This window comes from Centropristis striata, chromosome 13 (genome assembly GCF_030273125.1).
Source record: "Centropristis striata isolate RG_2023a ecotype Rhode Island chromosome 13, C.striata_1.0, whole genome shotgun sequence".
Lineage (NCBI taxonomy): Eukaryota > Metazoa > Chordata > Actinopteri > Perciformes > Serranidae > Centropristis > Centropristis striata.
In genome coordinates this window covers 33,824,234-33,847,455 of record NC_081529.1, presented here as the reverse complement: position 1 = coordinate 33,847,455, position 23,222 = coordinate 33,824,234, and the positions used below count along the sequence as shown (strand labels likewise).

At 36.9% G+C, this 23,222-nt stretch overlaps 2 protein-coding genes across 3 annotated transcripts; one reads left to right on the top strand and one right to left on the bottom strand.

The window, feature by feature from the left end:
* Window positions 1–1,917: 1,917 nt before the first annotated feature.
* Window positions 1,918–13,822, bottom strand: e4f1 (E4F transcription factor 1). 2 transcript variants are annotated; one of them, XM_059347250.1, is made up of 14 exons: window positions 13,709–13,822; window positions 13,350–13,456; window positions 12,076–12,160; window positions 11,658–11,839; window positions 11,146–11,266; window positions 10,902–11,054; window positions 9,665–9,855; window positions 8,067–8,789; window positions 6,957–7,074; window positions 6,583–6,800; window positions 5,566–5,764; window positions 5,325–5,488; window positions 3,985–4,047; window positions 1,918–3,245 (listed from the first exon to the last, which is right to left on the bottom strand). In XM_059347250.1, the coding sequence occupies exons 1-14, from the start codon at window positions 13,803–13,805 to the stop codon at window positions 2,871–2,873; spliced, it is 2,796 nt and encodes a 931-aa protein (XP_059203233.1). In that variant the 5' UTR covers window positions 13,806–13,822; the 3' UTR covers window positions 1,918–2,870. The 2 variants fall into 2 exon arrangements, with proteins under 2 accessions (XP_059203233.1, XP_059203234.1); XM_059347251.1 differs by having other exon boundaries at window positions 8,067–8,309.
* A 1,407-nt stretch (window positions 13,823–15,229) lies between these two features.
* Window positions 15,230–23,219, top strand: narfl (nuclear prelamin A recognition factor-like). Its single transcript, XM_059347252.1, has 11 exons — window positions 15,230–15,307; window positions 16,709–16,804; window positions 16,887–17,030; window positions 17,938–18,067; window positions 18,154–18,288; window positions 19,086–19,204; window positions 20,074–20,203; window positions 20,289–20,361; window positions 20,455–20,592; window positions 21,126–21,283; window positions 21,651–23,219. Exons 1-11 carry the CDS (start codon window positions 15,242–15,244, stop codon window positions 21,890–21,892), a joined length of 1,431 nt encoding a protein of 476 aa, XP_059203235.1. The 5' UTR covers window positions 15,230–15,241; the 3' UTR covers window positions 21,893–23,219.
* The last annotated feature ends 3 nt before the right edge of the window (window positions 23,220–23,222 follow it).

Sequence of the window (23,222 nt, the reverse complement as noted above, 5' to 3'; positions counted from 1 at the left end):
TCTGTGCTCGATTGCTCTGCCTCAACTACCCGGATGTTCGTCGCATAAAATTGAAATAGAAATTTGCGAACTGAATTTGAATTGTGAGAACTGAATGTTCAGTTCCAAACTAATGAATTCAATTTCAAATTATAATTCAGATTCAGTTTTTCAATGCAATGATTTAAGTTAAGCAATTCAAATTCAAATATAATAAATAATTCAAATTCAGTTTCTGGTGGCACATATTTCATTCCACACAGCCTCATCATGTTTCAATAAGGAAAATCTGAATAAGTTTCCATTAACTGGTTTAGAGCGAATAAACAAAGCTGCATTAACATACTTTCGTCAGAAGATGGCAGTGTGATGTAATACTGTCAGTAAACAGTAGAAGAAGAAAAGATTACGCAAGAGAGAGAAAACAAACAAAAAAAGAGGTTGATAATCGGAGAACTTTGGCCACCCACGAGAGAAAACGAGAAGTTTTCAGGAATTTCATTCAACTGGGCAATTCATAATTGTTCTTTCATGTCAGAGCAGAAACAGCTGATCAGTCATGTGAGTTAAACGTTCGCTTCATCAGAACGTATTCAGAAAAAACGTTTCTATCACTCGTTTAGTGCATTATCTATTTTTCAAAAAAGAAAAACTACCTCAAGCCTTTACGTTTTATAGAATTTTGGTGTTTCCTTCAAGCTTTTCTCATGCAAATCTTCAAAACACGCATTGAAAACCGCTGATTGACACAGGACTACACTGTAAAAACCAAACTTGTTTCAACTTAAATATTTAAGTGTCAATGCTGCGAAATAATTTTTATGTCAAGACAACAAAGACGATGGGGTTAATGACTTTTTGCACAAATCTTTGTCGTATTGAAAAGGAAATTTGCTATAATAACAAACAAGCAACATTGGGTTTTACAGTGTAGTGTGTTTTGTCCAGGAATTTTGTGTTTTTTATATAATTATTTCTCTGAAATAAAGCAAAATTGAAATCAAAAAACTTTGTCACAAGATAAAACAGACATCAAGGAGTTAATTTTTAGTTATAACTCAATTTTGACCAAAAATGTAGTTACTGCAGTTAGACTTTGTAGGACAGAATAGTTAAGGTTGGACATTTGAGGGGACCTAAACTTAAAAAAATAAAAAATAAAACCACATTTTTGACTGGAGGGGGACTTGAAAAGCTTGACTGTAGTCAACCCAGACACCAGTGAGCAAAACTGCAATAATTATGCCGTTTTTAGGTAGTAACATAAACACATAAAATAAAACATAAAAGGAAAACTCACTTTTTCAAAGCAAACTGACCCGGCAACAACAGATGAAGGCAATAAGACAGTTTGTACCACCTAAAAAGAAATACGCATCTTTTCAAGCCTTCAAAATTAAAACATTGAGAAAACATGAGAAAATTCATCTGGTTAGTTCTTCTTTTAAGCTGTTTGCACCAAAACATTATAGTCAGAATACTGAATGCAGCGCCTCGTTTTAGTGAATCAATAAACAAAATTAAAAAAGACATGAAGTCTTCATGCACGCACTGCAAAAAGGTGTGTTTAAAAACCAGATAAAACAGTAAATCTGAGGGAAATGATCTTGCTGCATGGACAGATAATTTACCTTGACAAGATTTCTTAAATTAAGATTATTAAATCTAGAAATAAGCATGTTGAACACTTAAAATAAGAAATTTAATTAAATTAAAGCTGCCAGCAGCGATGAACTGGCCCGAGCAGAGTGACCTGATGATTATTTGTTTCTTACCAAGATAAAAAAAACTTTAGATTTAGAAGTGTTACATAATTTATCTTGTTTTAAGAGTTAATTTCTTATTTTAAGCATTCAACATGCTTATTTCTAGATTTAATAATCTTAATTTAAGAAATCTATTGGTTTTATGTGGTTTTATTTTGGTTTTATTCTGATTTTAACTGGTTTTATTCTTGTTTTAAGAGTTAATTACTTCTTTTAACCCTTCAAAATGCTTATTTCTAGATTTAACAATCTTAATTTAAGAAATCTATAGGGCTGCAACTAACGATTATTTTCATTATCGATTAATCTGTCATTATTTAAACGATTAATCCATTAGTTGTTTGGTCAATAAAATGTATAAAAATATCAATGAGTGTTTCCCAAACCACAAGATGACGTCCTCACATCTCTTGTTTTGTCCACAAACCAAAGAGATATTCAGTTTATTGTCATAAAGGAACAAAGAAACCAGAAATATTCACATTGAAGAAGCTGAAATCAGAGAATTTGGACTTATTGTCGTTAAAAAAACTGCTCAAACCAATTATTGGATTATCAAAATAGTTGACGATTAATTTAATAATCGATTATTGTTCGATTAATCGAATAATTGTTGCAGCTCCAGAAATCTTGTCAAGTGAAATTATCTGTCCATGCAGCAAGATAATTTCCCTCAGATTTACTGTTTTTAGACACACTTTTGCAGTTTGGGGAGGTCATTTTAGGCCTATTCTTGGTAATTTTGTGTATTTTTCTGTCATTTTATGCCAGATTTTTGTAATTATGTGTATTTTTCTGTCATATTATGCCTGTTTTTTTGTCATTTTGTGTCCATTTTGGTCATTTTATGCCAGATTTTTGTCATTTTGTGTAATTTATCTCATCAAGTGAAATTATCTGTCCATGCAGCAAGATCATTTCCCTCAGATTTAGTGTTTTTATCTGGTTTTTAGACACCTTTCTTTTTGCAGTGCACTCGTTCTTTGTGCTTCACACAGACGTGTCTTTGTATCTTGTTCCATTCCTGTAACTAGAAACCTTACAAACACTTTGGCCTTTGTTTTATAATCACTCTCACACATATAAACTCTACAGTAAATCAGTCCACAGTTAGTGTCTCCTCCATCATACGATGACAGTCTGAATCTCCACCTCCTCTGGGGAGGTGATGACATACTCCTCTTGCTGCTGCACCATCTCCATCCCCTCCTCCACTGTTTCCTCCGTGGTAACCATGGTAACCGTCCCGTCCGCCGTCTCCACGGTGCCGGCCGTGGCCAGCAGCGTGCCGTCGCTGATGGCGGAGGCCAGCGTCATGGCGACCTGCTCCGTCAGGCTCTCGGGCGTGGCGATGGTGATGGTGTCGCCGCAGTCGGAGATGGATGGGCCGTCCTCGTTCAGCGCCACGTTACGCACGATGATCTGGTGGCTGCCGGAGCCGCCGCCGGCCTGAGACTGGCTGACGATTCGCTGCACCACCTTCATGATGTGGTTCCCCATCTGGAACAGAGAGGTTTGATATGAAATCAGGCAATATGATGAACAGCTCTTAACAGATCCATTTGCTCCAACACTCAAAAGTACAGGTACATCTCAAAAACATTAGAATATCATGAAAAAGTTCAATATTTGTTGTCAGTCATTTCAGAAAGTGAAACTCGTATATTATATAGATTCATTACACATAAAGTGAAATATTTCAAGCCTGTTTTTCTTGTAAATTTGTGATTCTTTTTTCATAAATTTGTATTTTTTTGTCTTTAATAATTTTTTCTTGTAAATTTGAGGTTTTTCTCATAAATTAGACATTTTTTTCTTGTAAATTGGAATTTTTTGATCATACATTTTTAGATTTTTTTCATCATAAATTTGTATTTTGATTGTGATTTTTTTTTTGGTCCATTTGTATTTTTTTCTCGTAAATTTGAGATTTTTTTCTCGTAAATTTGTTTTTTCTTGTAATTTTGGTGATTCTGGCTTAGAGATATGTAATATTCTCATTTTCTGAGACACTGAGTTTGGTGTTTTCATTATCTCTGTGTGTAATGAATCTATATAATATAGATTCACTTTCTGAAATAACTGACAAAAAATACTGAACTTTTTCACGATATTCACATTTTTTGAGATGTACCTGTATAACATGTTAATCAAGCCAATGTTTAGAAACCATGCAATTCTCTCCAACTGCAGTAAATCATACAGATGTTCTCATGTGTGTGTATTTGTGTCCACTGACCTCGTTCTGGCTGTCTTGAATGAGTGTAACCTCCTCCTCCTGCACCTCCTCCTCCGTTTGAGTCTACAGGATGTGACAGAAGCAGAGCAAACACAATAAACGACAAAAGCAAGAAGTATGTTACACCAAGCGTTACAGTTTCTTCTTAACAATGACCTGAAATCAAATAAAGGAGCGAATAACAGAAATAAATGAGTCATTTAAGTCCATCTAGTTTGCACTCAAAAAGACCATAATCATACATTCAGTCTTTTCTTCAGTCAGTTATTTAATAAAAGCACACAATTTGTGATCTGAGCCTATATTTCCTTTATATACCACATAATATTTACTATACCCATGTTTGGTATTTGGTATTTTCTCAGCACAACTTCAACATGATCTGACGGTTATTTTTTCACTTTAACCCACTTTATTAACATATTGAGCCCAAAAATACACAAAAATCATGAAATCTGAAATAAAATTAGATTATTTATGAAAATAAAAACCACAAATATGCTCAATGAACTGTTTCGGACTTGAAAAATTAAACACAGGTTGCAAATATGAACATATAAAAGGTAAAATTCAAATTTAATAAAACTATACACAAAAAATGACCTTAAAAACAAGTTTATGACCTGGCCTGGGAAAAAGATGCAGAGTTATAGAGTGATAAGCGATCAAACTTGAGTATGTATTATATTGTCTTCTTTGGTCTCCCTGATTGCCCCCATTTTTATTTATATTTATTTATTTAATTTATTTATTGTTTTATTTTTTTCCTTTTACTATGCCAGGCTTAAATGTCTGTATTTTGTGCACTATTATTAGTGATACGTTTTCTCTGTCGCTTCTGCTTAGCAAGACATTTTTTTATAAAAACATGTTTGCAAAAAGTTTATTTATATGAACAGTGTTAGATGATTAGACCCCTTTTTTACCCCCATTGTTTAAGCATAAATTTGTATTTTTTGTCTTAAATTTTAGATTTTTTTTTCTTGTAAATTTTAGTTTTTTCTCTTAAATTTGTCTTTTTTTTCTTGTAAATTGGAATTTTTTGATCATAAATGAGATTTTCTTTCTCGTAAATTTGTATTTTTTGCATGAATTTTTTATATTTTTTCATCATAAATTTGTATTTTTATATTTATTTATTTTATTTTTTTCTTGTAAATGAGTTTTTTCTCTTAAATGTGTTTTTTTCTCGCATAATTTGTGATTTTTTTCCTTGTAAATTTTTTCTTTTTCTCATAAATTTTTGATGTTTTATCATAATTTTGTAGTTTTTTTTCTCTGAGATGTACCTGTATAAGGGGAGAAACCACGCGGCTGCCCCCTGCTTCCCTTTGTCTCACCTTGATGATGTACTCCTGTGTGTCCGCCACCACCGAGGAGAACTCCACCAGGACGGCGTGAGGATCCTCGGAGATGATGGCGGCCGTGGCGAGGTTGTCCACGGACGTCTGCTCCTCCGTTACTGCGTCCTGCTGCTCCGTGGAGTCGTCCTTCTGGCAGCCTCCTGCTGGAAATCACAGGTTTGGTTATCATGTCCATTTGTGTCTGTGCTGCGTGATTCTTTCTTTAAAAGTCACAGACCTTTTGCACGCATGTGGCGATTGAGCGTCCCGTGCTCTGCAAAGCCTCGGCCGCACTTTGGACACTTGAAGGGTTTCTCTCCGGTGTGGTGGCGGATATGTCGCACCAGAGAGCCTTTCTCCCTGAAGCCTCGCAAGCAGAACTGACACACGTATGGTTTCTCATCCCCGTGAGTCCGCTGATGCACCTGCAAGGCATTCTGGGAAAGACAGAGAGAAATGTTAAGAGACCTAAGTGTGGGAAAAAATCGATACAGCTTAGTCTCGCGATATTTTGCGTGATATTATATCGATTCATGGCTGCCAAGTATTGATATTTAGCGTTCCGTCAGTATTTTTGCAGTTGTTTTTTTTGGAGGCCGTAGCAGGCTTACTTTTAGGAATATAGTGGAGATCCTGGTATCATATGAAACTAGGAGATCTATGATAATTATAGGTAACATGGGCTTCATGACATCGTGTCCAGGAATCTTTTTGAAATTACGCTGCAAAGTTAGGAGTTTTTATGTGTAATTAAAAAAAATTCTGAGCAGTGAAGCTTAAAGCAAGGTTATAATAGTTTTGTATTATTCATTAGTTTTAGTTTTAATTTCGTTGTCAATTTTTGTTTTCAAATTCAGTTAGTTTTAATGAGTTTTTAGAGTGTTTGCTAGTTTGTGAGTTATTTTGTAATGAAGAGTTAATTTCTCATTTTAACATGTTCAACATGCTTATTTCTAGATTTAACAATCTTAAATTAAGAAATCTTGTCAAGTGAAATTATCTGTCCATGCAGCAAGATCATTTCCCTCAGATTTAGTGATTTTATTTTGTTTTTAGACACACCTTTATTGCAGTGCACCATATCGCAAAATGCTTAAAATTGCAATACTATCCTATCGTGACTCAAGTATCTGCCTCTGGGGATTCACATCTCTAGTTAGAAATGGATTAAAAGCCCTTTTCTGTTTCTGAATTTGAACAAACTCAACAAGGAAGCGCTTCAATGCAACGTAAAGACTAACATCTCCACAGTTACCTTGGTTTTGTATCCCTTGTTGCATCTGGTGCAGCGGTACGGTCTCTCATCAGAGTGGGCTCTCATGTGCTCACGGACGTGCCCGATGGTTTTGTACAGTTTGCCACATTCACCACACTTGTACCTCCTCTCACTCACATGGACCTCCATGTGTTTCTTCAGCAGGTAACCAGTCAGAAACTCCTTATGGCACAGTGTGCACTTAAAGGGCTTGTAACCTGCAGAAAGACAAAGGAAAAAAAATTACCTATGGGCCAACAAAAAGGTCTGAATATCAACTGCTTTCTTTTGATTTCACATTTTGTTAAAAGTTGAACAAAATGATTTTTAGAGTGATGCTTTGGGTCATTATTAGTAGTTATGGATGGACTCACCTAAATGGCCTTTGACATGAAAGCGGAAGTAATTGAGACCCTTGAAGGAGCGATTACAGTGTGGACACGTGTGCAATTTTGAGGATGTTTGATCATCTCCGTCTCCATCAGCTGCTTCCTGCAACAGAAGCAAAAGCAGACAGTAAGATCGGGCTCCTCACGCTATACAGGTACATCTCAAAAAAATTAGAATATCATGAAAAAGTTAAATATTTTTTGTCAGTTATTACAGAAAGTGAAACTCGTATATTATATAGATTCATTACATAGAGTGAAATATTTCAAGTCTGTTTTTCTTGTAATAGTGATGATTCTGGCTTAGAGATAATGAAAACACAAAACTCAGTGTCTCAGTATAAAATGAGAATATTGAGAAGAAGGAGGAGCAGGAGGAGGAGAAAAAAGAGGGGGAGGAGGAGGAGGAGGAGGAGGAGCAGCAGGAGAGAAGGAGAAAAAATAGGAGGAGGAGAGGAGAGGAGAGTAGGAGAAGAAGGAGAGGAGGAGGACGAGAACAAGGAAGAGAGAAGCTGAGGAGAAAAAAGAGGAGGAGACGAGGAGGAGGAGGAGAAAAAGGAGGAGGAGTGGAGGAGTGGAGGAGAGAGATGAGGAGGAGGAAAAGAGGAGGAGGAGAGGAGGACAAGGAGGAGGAGGAGAAAAAAGGAGGAGGCGAGGAGGAGGAGGAAAAAAAGAGGAGGAGGCGAGGAGGAAGATCAGGAGAGGAGGGGAGGAGGAGGAGGAGAGGAGAGAAGGAGGAGGAGAAAAAAGAGGAGGAGGAGGAGGATCAGGAGAGGGGGGGAGGAGGAGAGAAGGAGGAGGAGAAGAAGAGAGGATGAGGAAGAGGAGGAGTATGGGAGGAGGAGAGGAGGAGAAGAGGAGAGAAGAGAAGAGGAGGAGAAAAAAGAGGAGGAGGAGGAGAGGAGGAGGAGAGAAGAGAAGAGGAGGAGAAAAAAGAGGAGGAGGAGCAGGAGAGGAGGAGAGGAGGAGGAGAGAAGAGAAGAGGAGGAGAAAAAAGAGGAGGAGGAGCAGGAGAGGAGGAGAAAAAAAGAGAAGGAGGAGGAGAGGAGGAGGAGGCAATGTAATGCCCTAAACGTCCTCCTTATTGATCCTTACCTCTGTCTCCATCTCAACAAACTCCTCTTTGACCTGGACCTCAGTGATTCCTTCTTCAGCATCAGGACAGTCAGAGACCTCCTTCTCCATCTCCTCCTCGGCCGTCTGTGTCGTCTCCTCCACCACCGCCTCCTCCTCCGTCCCCAGAGCGATGCCAGAGTTGATGATGGCCTGACAGATGAGGTTGTTTCCTGCTGCAGCAGCAGCAGCCAGAGCTTCAGCCTGAGACTGTTCTACTACCACCTGAGGAGGAGAACCAGGAGAACACAACAGAGCTTCAGCCTGAGACTGTTCTACTACCACCTGAGGAGGAGAACCAGGAGAACACAACAGAGCTTCAGCCTGAGACTGTTCTACTACCACCTGAGGAGGAGAACCAGGAGAACACAACAGAGCTTCAGCCTGAGACTGTTCTACTACCACCTGAGGAGGAGAACCAGGAGAACACAACAGAGCTTCAGCCTGAGACTGTTCTACTACCACCTGAGGAGGAGAACCAGGAGAACACAACAGAGCTTCAGCCTGAGACTGTTCTACTACCACCTGAGGAGGAGAACCAGGAGAACACAACAGAGCTTCAGCCTGAGACTGTTCTACTACCACCTGAGGAGGAGAACCAGGAGAACACAACAGAGCTTCAGCCTGAGACTGTTCTACTACCACCTGAGGAGGAGAACCAGGAGAACACAACAGAGCTTCAGCCTGAGACTGTTCTACTACCACCTGAGGAGGAGAACCAGGAGAACACAACAGAGCTGGAGGAGACTTACAGGAAATAATATCGCATAAGAAATCTATATGCTGTGCACCCCTTGGCCATAAATCATGTGTGAATATAAATGTTATTAATTAACTAATTAATTACCAAAAAAGACACAAAATTATTAAAAAAGACACAAAATAAAATTACTAAAAAAACCTTCAGGTTTTATGGGGTTATTTTAAAATTGCCCAGAGGTTTTACAGGCATTTTTTCCAGCCGTTTTAGGCCTAAATGGGTTTTTAAAAAAAGACACAGAATTACCAAATAAAGGCACAACATTACTATAAAAAAAAGACAGAATTTCCAAAAAAAGACACAAAACTACAAAAAAAAGGACACAGAATTACCAAAAAAAGAAATAAAATACTAAAAAAAACTTCAGGTTTTAGGGTTTTTTTAAAGATCACCCGGAGGTTTTACAGGCATTTTTTCCAGCCGTTTTAGGCCTCAATGGGTTAAAAAAAAAGACACAAAATTACCAAAAAAAGACACAAAATTACTATTTAAAAAAAAGACACAGAATTACCAAAAAAAAAGACATTACATTATTATTACAAGAAATTACTAAAAAAAAAACGTTTTAGGGGGTTATTTTAAAAGCAGAGGTTTTACAGGCATTTTTTCCAGCCGTTTTAGGCCTAAATGGGTTAATATCACACAACACATAACAGAGAAACATTACATGGCTGATAAACATAAACTCTGTGCTCATTGAACTCTTCTGTTTAGAGCAGTAATGGCTGCAGGGATCAGGCTTTTTCCCAGGCGAGCCCTTCTACACCTTATAGTCCTTATATTCAGGTTTTCTGGCTAAATGTTCCCGTTCTCTACTGACCTGTTGCTCCTGCGTTGTTCCATTCACCTCCATGGTGAAGTGGAGCTGGTGGAGCACCTCCTGGGAGCCGGCCTCCACCACACTGACCACAGCAGTCTGACCCTCCACCAGCTCCTGCTCCTCTGGCTGCTGCTCCACCACCATCACCTCCTGCTGCTGGACGGACACAGCAGACAGGTCCTGCTCCACTCCTGGACACACACACACACACACACACACACACACACACACACACCTGTCAGTGGAGTTTCACCTCCTAAAGCCTTCTACAGGTACATCTCAAAAAATTAGAATGTTGTGAAAAAGTTCAATATTTTTTGGTCAATTATTTCAGAAAGTGAAACTCATACATTATATAGATTCATTACACAGAGTGAAATATTTCAAGCCTGTTTTTCTTCTAATTTTGATGATTCTGGCTTAGAGAAAATGAAAACACAACGACCATCATATTCAACCTCCTCCTCCTCCTTTCCTCCACCTGATCCTCCTCTTCCTCCTCTCCTCTTCCTCCTCACCTCTTTCTCCTTCTCCTCTCCTCCTCCTCTCTCCATCTCCCTTTCCTCTTCCTCCTCTCCTCCTCCTCCTGATCCTCCTCTTCCTCCTTCTCCTCCTCTCTCCTTCTCCCTTTCCTCTTCCTCCTCTACTCTTCCTCCTCCTCTTCCTCCTACTCCTCCTCTCCCTCCTCTCCTCCTCTTACGTACTCTTCTCCTCCTTCTCTCCTCCTCCTCCTCTCCTCCTCTCCATTTCTCTTCCTCTTCTCCCCTACCTCCTCCTTTCCTCCTTCTCTTCCTCCCCCTCCTCCCTTTCCTCCTCCTCATCTCCTCTTCCTCCTCCTCCTCTTTTTTCTCCTCCTCCTCATCTCCTCCTCCTATTTTTTCTCCTCCTCCTCATCTCCCCCTCCTATTTTTTCTCCTCGTCTCCTCTGAGACTGAGTTTTGTGTTTCCATTATCTCTAAGCCAGAATCATTAAAATTACAAGAAAAACAGGCTTGAAATATTTCACTCTATGTGTAATGAATCTATATAATGTAGGAGTTTCACTTTCTGAAATAAATGACAAAAAATATTGAACTTTTTCACGATATGTACCTGTAAATCTGTTCTTAAATTCCAGTAACTACATTGTCAACTTTTAAAATTCTGAAGTATTCCGACACAAATTTGCTCTGACAGAGTGTCAAACTGTGAAGACACACTTGGCGTACGGTAACATCTCCTGCTGTATCAGACCGACCTTTTTGTCGGCCATCTTTGCTGACCAAGATCTCCTTGTACTGAACAAAGCGGATCTTCTCTGTGCAGGGTGTGAGGGCCTTCAGGTGCCTGGTGAGGGCCCCCGACTCTCTGAAGGACTGGCCACAGAGGGTGCAGCGGTACGGTCTCTCATCTGCAAGACAACAGGGAGAAAGCAGCAGTGTTATCTCTGGGTAAAATGTATGAGAGGAGAGCTAAAAACAGTCCGTGTTTACGGTCTGTACCAGTGTGACGACGGTTGTGACGAATCAAGGAGCCTTTAGTACGAAACGAGGTTCCACATAAGTCACAGGAGAAGTTCTTCAGGTCGCTGTGGGTTTTCAAGTGAGTTCTCAAGATGTTGGTCTGTTGGATGAGAAGAGAACTATTAGATAAATGCCGATAACATAAAATAATTTATTTAATATATATATTAATATTCGTATTAATATTCATCTCTAAAGCCAAAAAAAACGTGTAGTATCACAGCCAAAATTATTGCCAAAACAAAAGTGGAAAAATGACAAATATGGCTGAAAATGTCAGGTGATACAAAAACAATAAAATGGTCCCAGATTTTTTTATCCAAAAAATGTGTTATGACAAAAACTATATTGTATTCTATATTATTTTTTTATTCATTGTTGTTTGTTATTTTTGCAGGAGTTTATTATTATTATTATTTTTATAAGAGTTACATAACATAACCAACATTTTCTAACAAAAGACAAACACACAGATGAACGGTCCGACTCACAGTTTTAAACGTCTTGTCACAAAGCTCACAGATGTAGCGTCCCTCGTGGTTGACTTTATAAACAGACTTGTTGCCGTCGGCGATGTCGGACAAAGATCCGTCGGTCCCGTCGGAGTGGTCGGCAGCTTTCACTGAAACTGTTTTCTTCCTGCGTCCTCGACCCAACGACCCGCTGCTCTCATCTGGGTTACAAACAGACAAAATAACTATTCAGCTGCTGCAGATCTAAAATCTAGGTATATAACACTTTATATCAGGGAACACATATTGTTCCATTTTCTCCCCACGGAAAGAGCACCAAGGATATTACTCAGTTTCAGTATTCAACTTTTGTTTGTTTATTTTGTAATTTATGAAAAAAATAATTGGCAAATGAACTGATGATAAATTGTGTGTTGCGGTCCTAATGTAGACGCACCATTAGTAGCCTTCACTGGTTCATCCGGAGATGCACCTTCAGCTGATTTCACCTCTGAAGAAGAACTTCCGTTGGTTGCAGTAACCTGAGAAAATGTCAGAATCAGAATTAACTTTAATGGCAAAAAGTTTGTGTGTATTCATATTAATTTGACTCTGTTTTTCTCTTTAGGTTCCCACAGAAAGCTGAACAACAAAGCTGAAGAAAATGAACATTTGGCTACAGAAAACAAAAAATTGACTATTATGTTCAGATAGAAATATATATATATATACACAGAAATGTTTCTGTATATATAATACTGCCCTACAATGCTATGCAAAACTATGTAAAGCGTAAAACTGAGAAAAACAGCTTTAACGTTTTTTAACTGGCCAGCCAAATGGGTTATATGTAGGTAAGTGATATGACACTTATTTCTACATGTTTTGATGATGTGATTTTTATGCTCAAAAATCATGATGATTTATTTGACCTTTGACCTAAAAAATGTAGTTACTGGACTCTGGATTTGCTGTAAAAGGTTCCAATAGTAATGCACAAACAAACAACCTTTTATATTTTGCTATATAAACATGTAAACATTTCCAAATTGATTTTGTTATCAGTATTTTATTACATTACATTACATGTCATTTAGCAGACGCTAAGTTTAAAAGTGTTTAACAACTCTATTCAAAGATTTGTTTATTTGAGAGTTAATATTATAAAATAATGTTATATTTTAGTCTTAATATCACTTTATCTCACTTTTTTACTTCATCACTATCTAGATAATAATTTTCCTATCAAATAAACGTATAATTTCTATTATTTTAATGTTTAAATTTGTATATATATCCAAAGCAGACTGTGGTAAGTGCAATTACTGCTTGGTTTTGAGTTGGATTTTGTGGTTTTCATATCATTACTCTGAAATAAAGCACAATTGAAATCTAAAACTTTGTCACAAGATAAAACAGACATCAAGGAGTTCATTTATAGTTATAACTCAATTTTGACCAAAAATGTAGTTAATGCAGTTAGGGCAGAATAGCTTTGAAGGAAATAATATTTACATATAGATTTTCTTAAAAGGCTGGAAAATGTGTATATCATTTTAAGATTTTTTTACAAAAGGTAATTGGACTTTTATTCCAAGTAAAGTTACTGCAGTTAGGCTATGTAGGACAATATAGGCTGACAATGACTTGTTCTGCCTCTACTGTTTATAGTGTTTACTGAAAATAAACACACGCACACACACACACACACACACACACACAGCTCCATACCTCTTGTGCTTCCACTCGTCTGCAGGTCTGCTGCAGCTTGTGCTGGATAAAAGCCTCCAGAGTGGAGAACTCGGACTGACAGCGACCACACTTGTGCACATCTTCATCTGTCAGCACAGAGACATTCACATCACTAAATGCATCAACTTTAATAAGTATTAGTGCCCCCAGCTCCCCCCTAGCTGCTGCTGCTGCTGCTTTCTAATGTGAGTAAAGCTGCAGCAGGAGAAGCTAATGTTGTTGTTGCTAACGGCAGCTAGCTCGCTTAGCTAACATTCCGTGATGGAGGAAGTTAGCTAGGCCCAAAGACAACATGTAATAAATAGTAGAGTGTTGTGTGAGCAGGATAAAGAGCCGACCTTCGTCTCCCAGAGTGGTCTGGATGGTGATGGTCTCGCTGCCGTCCGTCGGTGTCTCCCTCTCGGTTTCTGCCGTATGATTATTTTCTACATTCATGTCGTGGTTTGAGCTCTCCGTCTCTGTCGCAACGCCGCTGAGAGGAGGGAAAACATGGCGGATTTACGACCGCGTAGTCATAACAACAAAAGGGCGCGTGCGTGTGTCTTTTCATCATCAAGTAAACATGAATATATCAACAAGTAAACGTGATTTCACCTGATTTTTGGCCATAAATCATGTCAAGTCACGTCAAAGTTTATTAATAGAGCACATTTAAAAATATAGATAGATAGATAGATAGATAGATAGATAGATAGATAGATAGATAGATAGATAGATAGATAGACAGACAGACAGACAGATAGATAGATAGATAGATAGATAGACAATATATCATATCGTGTGTGTGTGTATATATATATATATATATATATATATATATATATATATACATATATAAATTGACACATACACGCACATATATAAGATATATACACATATATAAGATATATATATATATATATATACATATACATATATATATACACATACACGCACATATATAAGATATATATATATATATATATATACACACACACACATATATACACATTTACATAATATATATTATGTTATGTATGTACAACAATAGAAAAAAACACAGAATAGAACAAGGACACTTAAGAAGCTAAAAAGAAGATCAGTTGGTAGGTAAGGTACAGTGGCAAGATGATGGTAGTTATACTGATGATATGATGATAATAAAGTTATTGTGACTAGACATTATATAATAATGGTATATCAGTATATAGTAATAATAGTAATGGCAGCAACAGTATAGGTATATAATAATAATCATAATAGTAGTAGTAGTACATACATTAGATAACATAAGTAGAATGTGCAAAAGGACAAGAATATTGTATAAAAATGATATATAATATCAATGCGATTAATACACATATCACATATGACGTGAAGTATATGTGCCAGTATTTAGAGTAGAGTGTTGAACAGTTAAAAAGTGACAGTAGATTTAGTGCAGTTCAGTAATAGTGGCTCTGACACTATTGACACTCTGTGTGTCCAATGAGGGAGATTAAGTCATTTTTTCAAACATCTATTTAATGTTAAGAATATAATATAAGATAATGTTATATCCCTAATTCATGTATTTCTGACTTAGTTTGTATATTTCTGTATATATATATATATTTGTTAGTCGTAATTTCATTAGATTTATGTTTGACTGTTGCTACACCGCTTTTATTTTAATTCCCTCTAAATATGTTTACTGTATACACGAAACACCAAAGCAAATGTCTTGCCAGTGAAAACCTACCTGGCCATAGATTTTATTCTATTCTATTTTAATAGTAAAGATGACAGGTAAGCACGACAGTGACCCCTGCTTGACGGCTGATAGTGGAGTTGAATGAAGGATTGCTATTCACGACACAAAAGTAAACATCAGCTACTTTACGGCAGCAGACATGGCTTCTCAGTTCAGCGGTGTGCTGCAGCTGACAGACCTCGATGACTTTATAACCCCATCTCAGGTAGATACACTATTATTATTACATGTTATAGCATCAGGTTTATTCTAAAACAAAATAATCTAGTTACTGTTAATGATTCACGTCTTTAATAAAAGCAGCTGAAGGCGAAAACGTGGTGAAATAGTTAGTCAGCATGTTTGGTAACTGTTAGCTGTCCTTGTCAGTGCTGCTGTGTGAGAAACTTAAAAATAATCTCAGTCTTGAATAACAAAAGCTGATCATAATTCAGTGTTAACTAACTGGTTTAACTGTTATTGATCATAAAACCCGCTAACGTCAAAAACAACCAGCTGCGTGATGACTAGTTAGCTCGATGCTAATGCTAGCACTGATGTAACTGGTGAACAATAGTGTTGGGTAACAACTTTTTTTGGCCCAAAAAAGATGTTCTTTGTTCTTTTATTCATTTTAACAAATCTGTTGAATTTGTAACCAATTTCTTAATTCTCTCTTGTAAGTTATTTATACACAAACACAGATTTCTCAAAGCTAAGCCAAAGTTTAAGGTGTTTTTACTTGAATTCTCTTCTGTCAGGTGCCTTTCGATATTTTTGTAAATGACCCTTTTTATCTTGTTTAAAGTTTTTTTTTTGTCATTCAATACATACATGTATTCAGGGGTTTGGTTTACATTAGAACTGCAATTATAATTAGTTAATTGACGAAAAAATTGTTACTTCGTGTTTTGATAATCAATTAATTGTAGAAAATGTATTGTCTGTAGCTTCTCAAATATGGAGATTTCCTGCTTTTTTCTGAATTATATCATATGAAACTGGACATCTTTGGGTTTAGGACAGACAAAATAAGACATTTAAAAACATCACCTTCGACTTTTAGATACTGGGACAGACATTTCTACTCATATTAACAAATCTATTGAATTTGTAACCAATTTCTTAATTATCTCTTGTAAGTTCTTTATACACAAACACAGATTTCTCAAAGCTAAGCCAAAGTTTAAGGTGTTTTTACTTGAATTCGCTTCTGTCAGGTGCCTTTCGATATTTTTGTCAATTACCCTTTTTATCTTGTTTAAAGTTTTTTTTTGTCATTCAATACATACATGTATTCAGGGGTTTGGTTTACATTAGAACTGCAATTATAATTAGTTAATTGACGAAAAAATTGTTACTTAGTGTTTTGATAATCGATTAATCATAGAAAATGTATTGTCTGTAGCTTCTCAAATATGGAGATTTCCTGCTTTTCTCTGAATTATATCAGATGAAACTGGACATCTTTGGGTTTAGGACAGACAGAATAAGACATTTAAACACATCACCTTCCACTTTTAGATCTTGACATTTTTCACTTTTTTTCCTGACATTTTAGAGAGCAAACAATTAAATCGATGATGATGTCACAGCTGTAATTACATGTGTGGTTTCTGTTTTGCAGGAATGTGTCAAACCTGTTAAAGTAGAGAAGAAACAAGGTAAATCTGTGGCCAAAATTCAAATAGAAGATGATGGCAGTTATGTCCAGGTCAACCAGGTGGGTAATTAAAACATTTGTGATATCTAAGGCACTGCACGCACCACTATATATCTTGAATTAATCTGCCTTGTGTTTGCAGGATGGTGGGAAGCAGAAGCTGGAGAAAGCAAAGATCACACTGAATGACTGTTTGGCCTGCAGTGGCTGCATCACATCTGCTGAGAGCGTTCTCATCACACAGCAGAGCCACGAGGAGCTTCTTAAAGTGCTGCAAAATAACAAGGTAGAGGTGGATGTATGTGTTGGCAGTGTCTGTAGTATGTGTCTGATTATGATTGCTTTGCAGCCTTTTTTTCTGTGATAGTAAAAATCATGGGGGTCAACATACAGGTACATCTAAAAAAAAAATTAGAATATTGTGAAAAAATTCAATATTTGTTGTCAGTTATTTCAGAAAGTGAAACTTGTATAATATATATATTCATATAGATTACACATAGAGTGAAATATTTCAAGCCTTTTTTTCTTGTAATTTTGATGATTCTGACCGAAAAGAGACATAAAATACCAAGGAAATACATAAAATGACCAAAAAAGGACGTAAAATGACCAAAAAAATAACAAAAAAGACAAATTTACAAAAAGAGACACAAAATACCAAGGAAATACATAAAATTACCAAAATAGGGGCGTAAAATGACCAAAAAAGACGCAAAATTACCAACAGAGACACTACATAACTAAGAAAATACATAAAACGACCAAACAGACACAGAAAAGACACAAAATGACTAAAATGAGACATAAAATGACCAAAAAAAGACACAAAAATTACCAAAAGACTTGGGTCTCCTTTTGCATGAATTACTGCAATAATACAACATTGACTTCAGAAAACACAGTGGACCAACAGCAGCAGAGGACATGGCCCCAAACCACCACTGACTGTGTACTCACATAATTAACTCTTTCACAATATTCTAATTTTCTGAGACACTGAGTTTAGTGTTTTCATTATCTCTAAGCCAGAATCATCAAAATTAGATTAAAAACAGTCTTGAAATATTTCACTCTATGTGTAATGAATCTATATAATGTATGAGTTTCACTTTCTGAAATGATTGACAAAAATATTGAACTTTTTCATGATATTCTAATTTTTTGAGATGTGCCTGTATGCTTCATCACAGAGCAGCGAGACGGAGCAGAAGGTGGTGGTGGTGTCGGTGTCTCCTCAGTCCAGAGCGTCTCTGGCAGCTTACTTTGACCTCAGCAGCAGCGAGGCAGGCAGGAGGCTCACGTCTTTCTTCAAAGGCCTTGGTGAGTGAAACTATTACTTTATGAGGTGAGATGCTGATGTAGTTAGACACACTTGTCACTCCTGAACATTCTTGTCATCACTGCAGGAGTTCATCATGTGTTTGAAACCAGCTTCAGTCGGACCTTCAGCCTGCTGGAGAGCCAGAGGGAGTTTGTGGAGCGTTTCCAGATGAAGGAGCAGGACAGCACCTGTCTGCCCATGATGACATCAGCCTGTCCAGGTATTCTACTGAAAAGTAGAGACGGGTGAAGCTCGCTGTGTCGGAGCTTGTGTCCAAAGAAAAACACAACGTGAAGCTTAAAACTCCACTGATTCTTCATCTGGTGCATCTCAATAAATTAGAATATCATAGAAAGTTTATTTATGTCAGTAATTCAATTCAAAAAGTGGAAATAACACATTATATAGATCCATTACACACAGAATGAAACATTTCATGTCTTCATTTATTTAATTTATTCTAATTATAATGATTATGGCTTACATTTAATTAATACCTAAAATTCGGTGTCTCAAAAAAAAAAAAAATACAAAAGAGCAATGTTAGAAAGTATGTTTAATATGGAAATGTTGGCCTCTGAAAAGTATGTCATCTATATGCACTCAATACTTGGTATTTGGTATTTGACTTGAATGACCGAGAACATTGACTTTTCCCTGATATTCTAATTTATTGAGATGCATCTGTAGATTACAGTTCAACTTTGTGATTGGCATGAGTGGGATAAAAAGTGAGGAGAATAATTTAGACATGTACCAATCTACGCTAGAAAGATGAAATGCCAAGCAATTATGTAATACAATTATTATCAGCTAATTTAATGAATACCATTCTATAATCACAATTCAGTGACATATATGAAATGTGACATAAATATCAACTATGAACTTAAAGTTAAAGAGAAAAGGCACCATGAGACACAGTATATCATCATACTTACATCTCCTTTGTGTGTGTGTGTGTGTGTGTGTGTGTGTGTGTGTGTGTGTGTGTGTGTGTGTGTGTGTGTTGCTCAGGGTGGATTTGTTATGCAGAGAAGACTCACGGCCAGTTCATCCTCCCTTACATCAGCACCACTCGCTCCCCCCAGCAGATGATGGGCTCTCTGGTTAAAGGCTATTTTGCTGAACAACAGGTACACTAACACCTGCATCAGATACTGGAGTCACACAGAGAGCTACACCTCATAGAGGTTAAAGGGATTTATCGGTACAAATGACCTGTTTGTACCTAAGAAATAAACAACTGAATGAAATATTTCAACCAATGAAAAGCATGAAAAATGAGCTATTTAAGAGTAAAAGCAAGATTTGTTTTTGAAAATATGTTTCAAGAAAATTGGAATAATCATTCTTTGGGAAACTACACAAATACAAATAAAGTCTACAATACAATACAATGCTTCACATAATTAAAATTTGGTTACTAGAAACTGAAAACTAGTGGATATATTCATTTTTGAAAATCTGAGATTATGCATTTTGGTGTATATATCACTAGATGATTATTATAATAGGTCATATACAGTACATGTATTCTGAAAAATGTATAACATGCACTAAAGTTGCAAGTGTCTGTAGTGCTGATGCATGAAGGCACACTGGAATTGAAAAGATATTTGTAGTTGTAAATGTAATAAATGATAAAAGTGAAGCTAAAAAAGTTTAATTAAATGTATTCATGTTATCAATTTTTCAGAATACATGCACTGTATATGACCTATATTAATATATGTCAGACCGCTTAGGAACTGAGTTGGAAATTAAGTTAATACATGGCCAAAATGAACATATCTATTTGATCAAATAATCATCTAGTGATATTCTCAATAGCTTTAAATGATTATTCGACCCAAAAAATGTATATTTTGACATTAAAATTGAACTTGTTGAGCATGTGGAAAAAAATTGGTGCTTTTGTCCGGCATGTCCCCATTCTTCTAAAATCTGGTACTAAGCTGCCTGACTATAATAAAATAGTGTGTTGCTATTGTGTGTGTTTCAGGGTCTGAGTCCTCAGCAGATCTACCATGTGGCAGTGATGCCCTGCTTTGACAAGAAACTGGAGGCCTCGAGGTCGGACTTCTACCTGGACAAAGCTGAGACTAGAGAAGTGGACTGTGTCATCACGTCTGGTACAGCAGAGACTCTTACAGAGCTCTTTGTCTTTATGAATGTGGAGTATCATCTCTTAACATACTTCTCTCCTGTCTGCTGTAGGAGAGGTTCAGAAAATGCTGGAGGAGAAAAGTGTGTCTCTTAATGATGTGGAACCTGCTCCGTTAGATACATTGTGAGTTCTGTCACATTTAGTCTTTGACTGCCGTAGCATTAATGATTCTCCAGAAGAGAAGATGAACTCACACACTACGTCTTATTGTTCCAGGTTCAGCAGTGTGAGTGGGGGGGAGTACCTGAGCCACGCTGGCAGCGGGTCGGGGGGTTACCTCCATCACGTCTTCACCTACGCTGCCAAACAGCTGTTTGGAGAGGAGCTGAAGGATCTCACCTACAAGACCCTCAGGTGAGTTTAAGAAGCATAAATTAATGTTTTAGAGCAGGGGGACTCAAATACAAAGGTTAAAGGGAAATATATATATATATATATATATATATATATATATATATATAAATACAGGGCTTGAAGACCTCCGGCACGTTGCTGGAAATCCGGGTCTGGATTTTTTTACGTAATGTTGATGTGAAGTAGTTTGAGGCTGCATGAACTACGTATTATTTTAATTTGAAAGGCGTACAATTTCTGACAGGATACTGTATTTTGATCTCGTTAACAATTTCAGTCAATGCAAGAATGTCAGTTTTCCAGTTATGCAGTATTTGTTTTGGTGAACCACTATATATAAAATAATAGTTTGGGGGCCACAAATCGGCGACCGTCTATTGAGTACCACTGTTTTAGAGGCTGAGAGGACCGGCTGATCATTTGTATCAACAGAATTGCATCAACAGAATTGCATCAGCATACTTGTGTTGTACCTCATGTGTATAAGAACGTCGGCCTCACTCTCTTTCCCCACCTCGACTTCTCTGCCACAGGAACAATGACTTCCGGGAAGTGACTCTAGAGAGAGATGGGAAGGTCCTGTTGTGTTTTGCTTCCACTTACGGCTTCCGCAACATCCAGAACCTGGTGCAGAAACTCAAGAGGGGGAAGTCTCCGTACCACTTTGTGGAAGTCATGGCCTGTCCATCAGGTAAAAAACAAGAAATATGCACATAGAAACTTTTTGCACATTGGCATGATATATTTGACCGGTGAATATCATGCAATTAATCTTCTTTCCATATTTACCTGGTATTTAGCCTGGTTATGTAACATTTTATTCTGAAACAGAAAACCGTACGTCGACACAAGAAATACATTTTCGGCGCAACGCAATTTTATTATTTCTATACTGAAAAAAAGTGACCACAACAACAATGAAAACAACGATACACCAGTACAAAGCCACACGACGAAAACAGATGAAAAAATTAAAATAAAAAAAAAAGCTCAGTTTTCTGAGGTCAGAAATGAACTTACATGTTGCATGTTTCCCCTGATCTCTTCTTCTTCTTCAGGCTGTCTGAATGGAGGCGGACAGCTGAAGCCCAAACCAGGTCAGAACCCGAAGGAGCTCCTGCAGAAGGTGGAGGAGCTCTACAGGGCGGAGCGGCCCCTGTCTCCGGAGGAGGACCTCCGCGTGGCCGAGCTCTACCAGTCGTGGCTCCACAGCGTGGGGGAGGAGCGAGCCAGAGAGCTGCTGCACACACACTACCACACGGTGGAGAAGATGACCAACGGACTCACCATGAAGTGGTGAAGAAGAAAGATTCTGCTACCATTAGTGGAGAAAACATCAGGAAACACTGATGACAAAACCGTCCAAATATACACAATGTGATTATTTATGTTTCTCTTCAGAGAGAAGTCGAACAAAAACTGGTTTGATGTAACCACAACTTTTCGCCTCATCTGAAAGTTTTTTTATGCCTGGTAAACAAAGTCTAACTGCAGTAACTATATTTTTGGTCAAAATTGAGTTATAACTGAAAATGAACTCCTTGATGTTTGTTTTATCTAGTGACAAAGTTTTCAATTTTGCTTTATTTCAGAGAAATAATTATATAAAAAACACAAAATCCAACTCAAAACCAAGCAGTAATTGCACTTAACACAGTCTGCTTTGGATTTATAAACTAATTTAAACACAAATAATTATAGAAATTATCATTTTATTTGATAGGGGAATTCCCATCTAGATCAGGGGTCTCAAACTCAAATTACCTGGGGGCCGCTGGAGGCAGTATCAAAATGACCAAAAAAAGACACAAAATTACAAAAAAAAATACACAGAATTACCCAAAAAAGACACAAAATGATTTTAAAAAAGATACAAAAGTAAAATAAAGTGCCATTCATATAAAACTCACATTAAACTTTCATATCAAGGTGGGGGCCACAAACTATCGTCACGAGGGCCGCAATTGGCCCGCGGGCCGCGAGTTTGAGACCCCTGCTCTAGATAGTGATTAAGTAAAAAAGTGAGATAAAATTATATTAAGACTAAAATATAACATTTCTTTATAATATTAAGTCTTATACACTTATAACAAAATCAATTTGAAAATGTTTATTCACTGAAAACTAAATATAAAAGCTGAAGGAAGACAACAACATTACTATTAGAACCTTTTACAGCAAAACCAGAGTGCACTTACTACATTTTTGGGGTCAAAGGTCAAATAAATCATGATTTTTGAGCATAAAAATCACATCAATACATGTAGAAATAAGTGTCATATCACTAACCTACCTAATAACTAATTTGATTGGCCAGTTAAAAAACATTGAAACACTTTAAAGCAGTTTTTTTCAGTTGTACCTTTTGTGTAGTTACTGCAGTTAGACTTTGTAGGGCAGAGTAAAGAGATAATGGACACAATGCTGAGCCAAATTATATATTATGGTGTGATTATTATTATTTGCTCTTATACTGCTGATTGTCCTTTGAAATATATAGTGAATCATTCATTTGTATGGGACTTGTTGCTGAAATAACACAAAGCAGAATATATTCATTCCTTGTTTGTTTTTTTAACTGTAGGATTATATATATATTGAGAAAATAAAGACTTTATTTAATTGTAGAC

Excerpts from the sequence above, each read along its gene's own strand:
- narfl (XM_059347252.1), top strand. The coding sequence starts at position 15,242 with ATGGCTTCTCAGTTCAGCGGTGTGCTGCAGCTGACAGACCTCGATGAC. Across the intron at positions 17,031-17,937 it reads AAGTGCTGCAAAATAACAAG|AGCAGCGAGACGGAGCAGAA; the intron begins GTAGAGGTGGAT and ends GCTTCATCACAG. Across the intron at positions 20,204-20,288 it reads GGACTGTGTCATCACGTCTG|GAGAGGTTCAGAAAATGCTG; the intron begins GTACAGCAGAGA and ends TGTCTGCTGTAG.
- e4f1 (XM_059347250.1), bottom strand. The coding sequence starts at position 13,805 with ATGAATGTAGAAAATAATCATACGGCAGAAACCGAGAGGGAGACACCG. Across the intron at positions 9,856-10,901 it reads CAAAGATGGCCGACAAAAAG|GAGTGGAGCAGGACCTGTCT; the intron begins GTCGGTCTGATA and ends GTGTGTGTCCAG. Across the intron at positions 7,075-8,066 it reads TTGTTGAGATGGAGACAGAG|GAAGCAGCTGATGGAGACGG; the intron begins GTAAGGATCAAT and ends CTTCTGTTGCAG.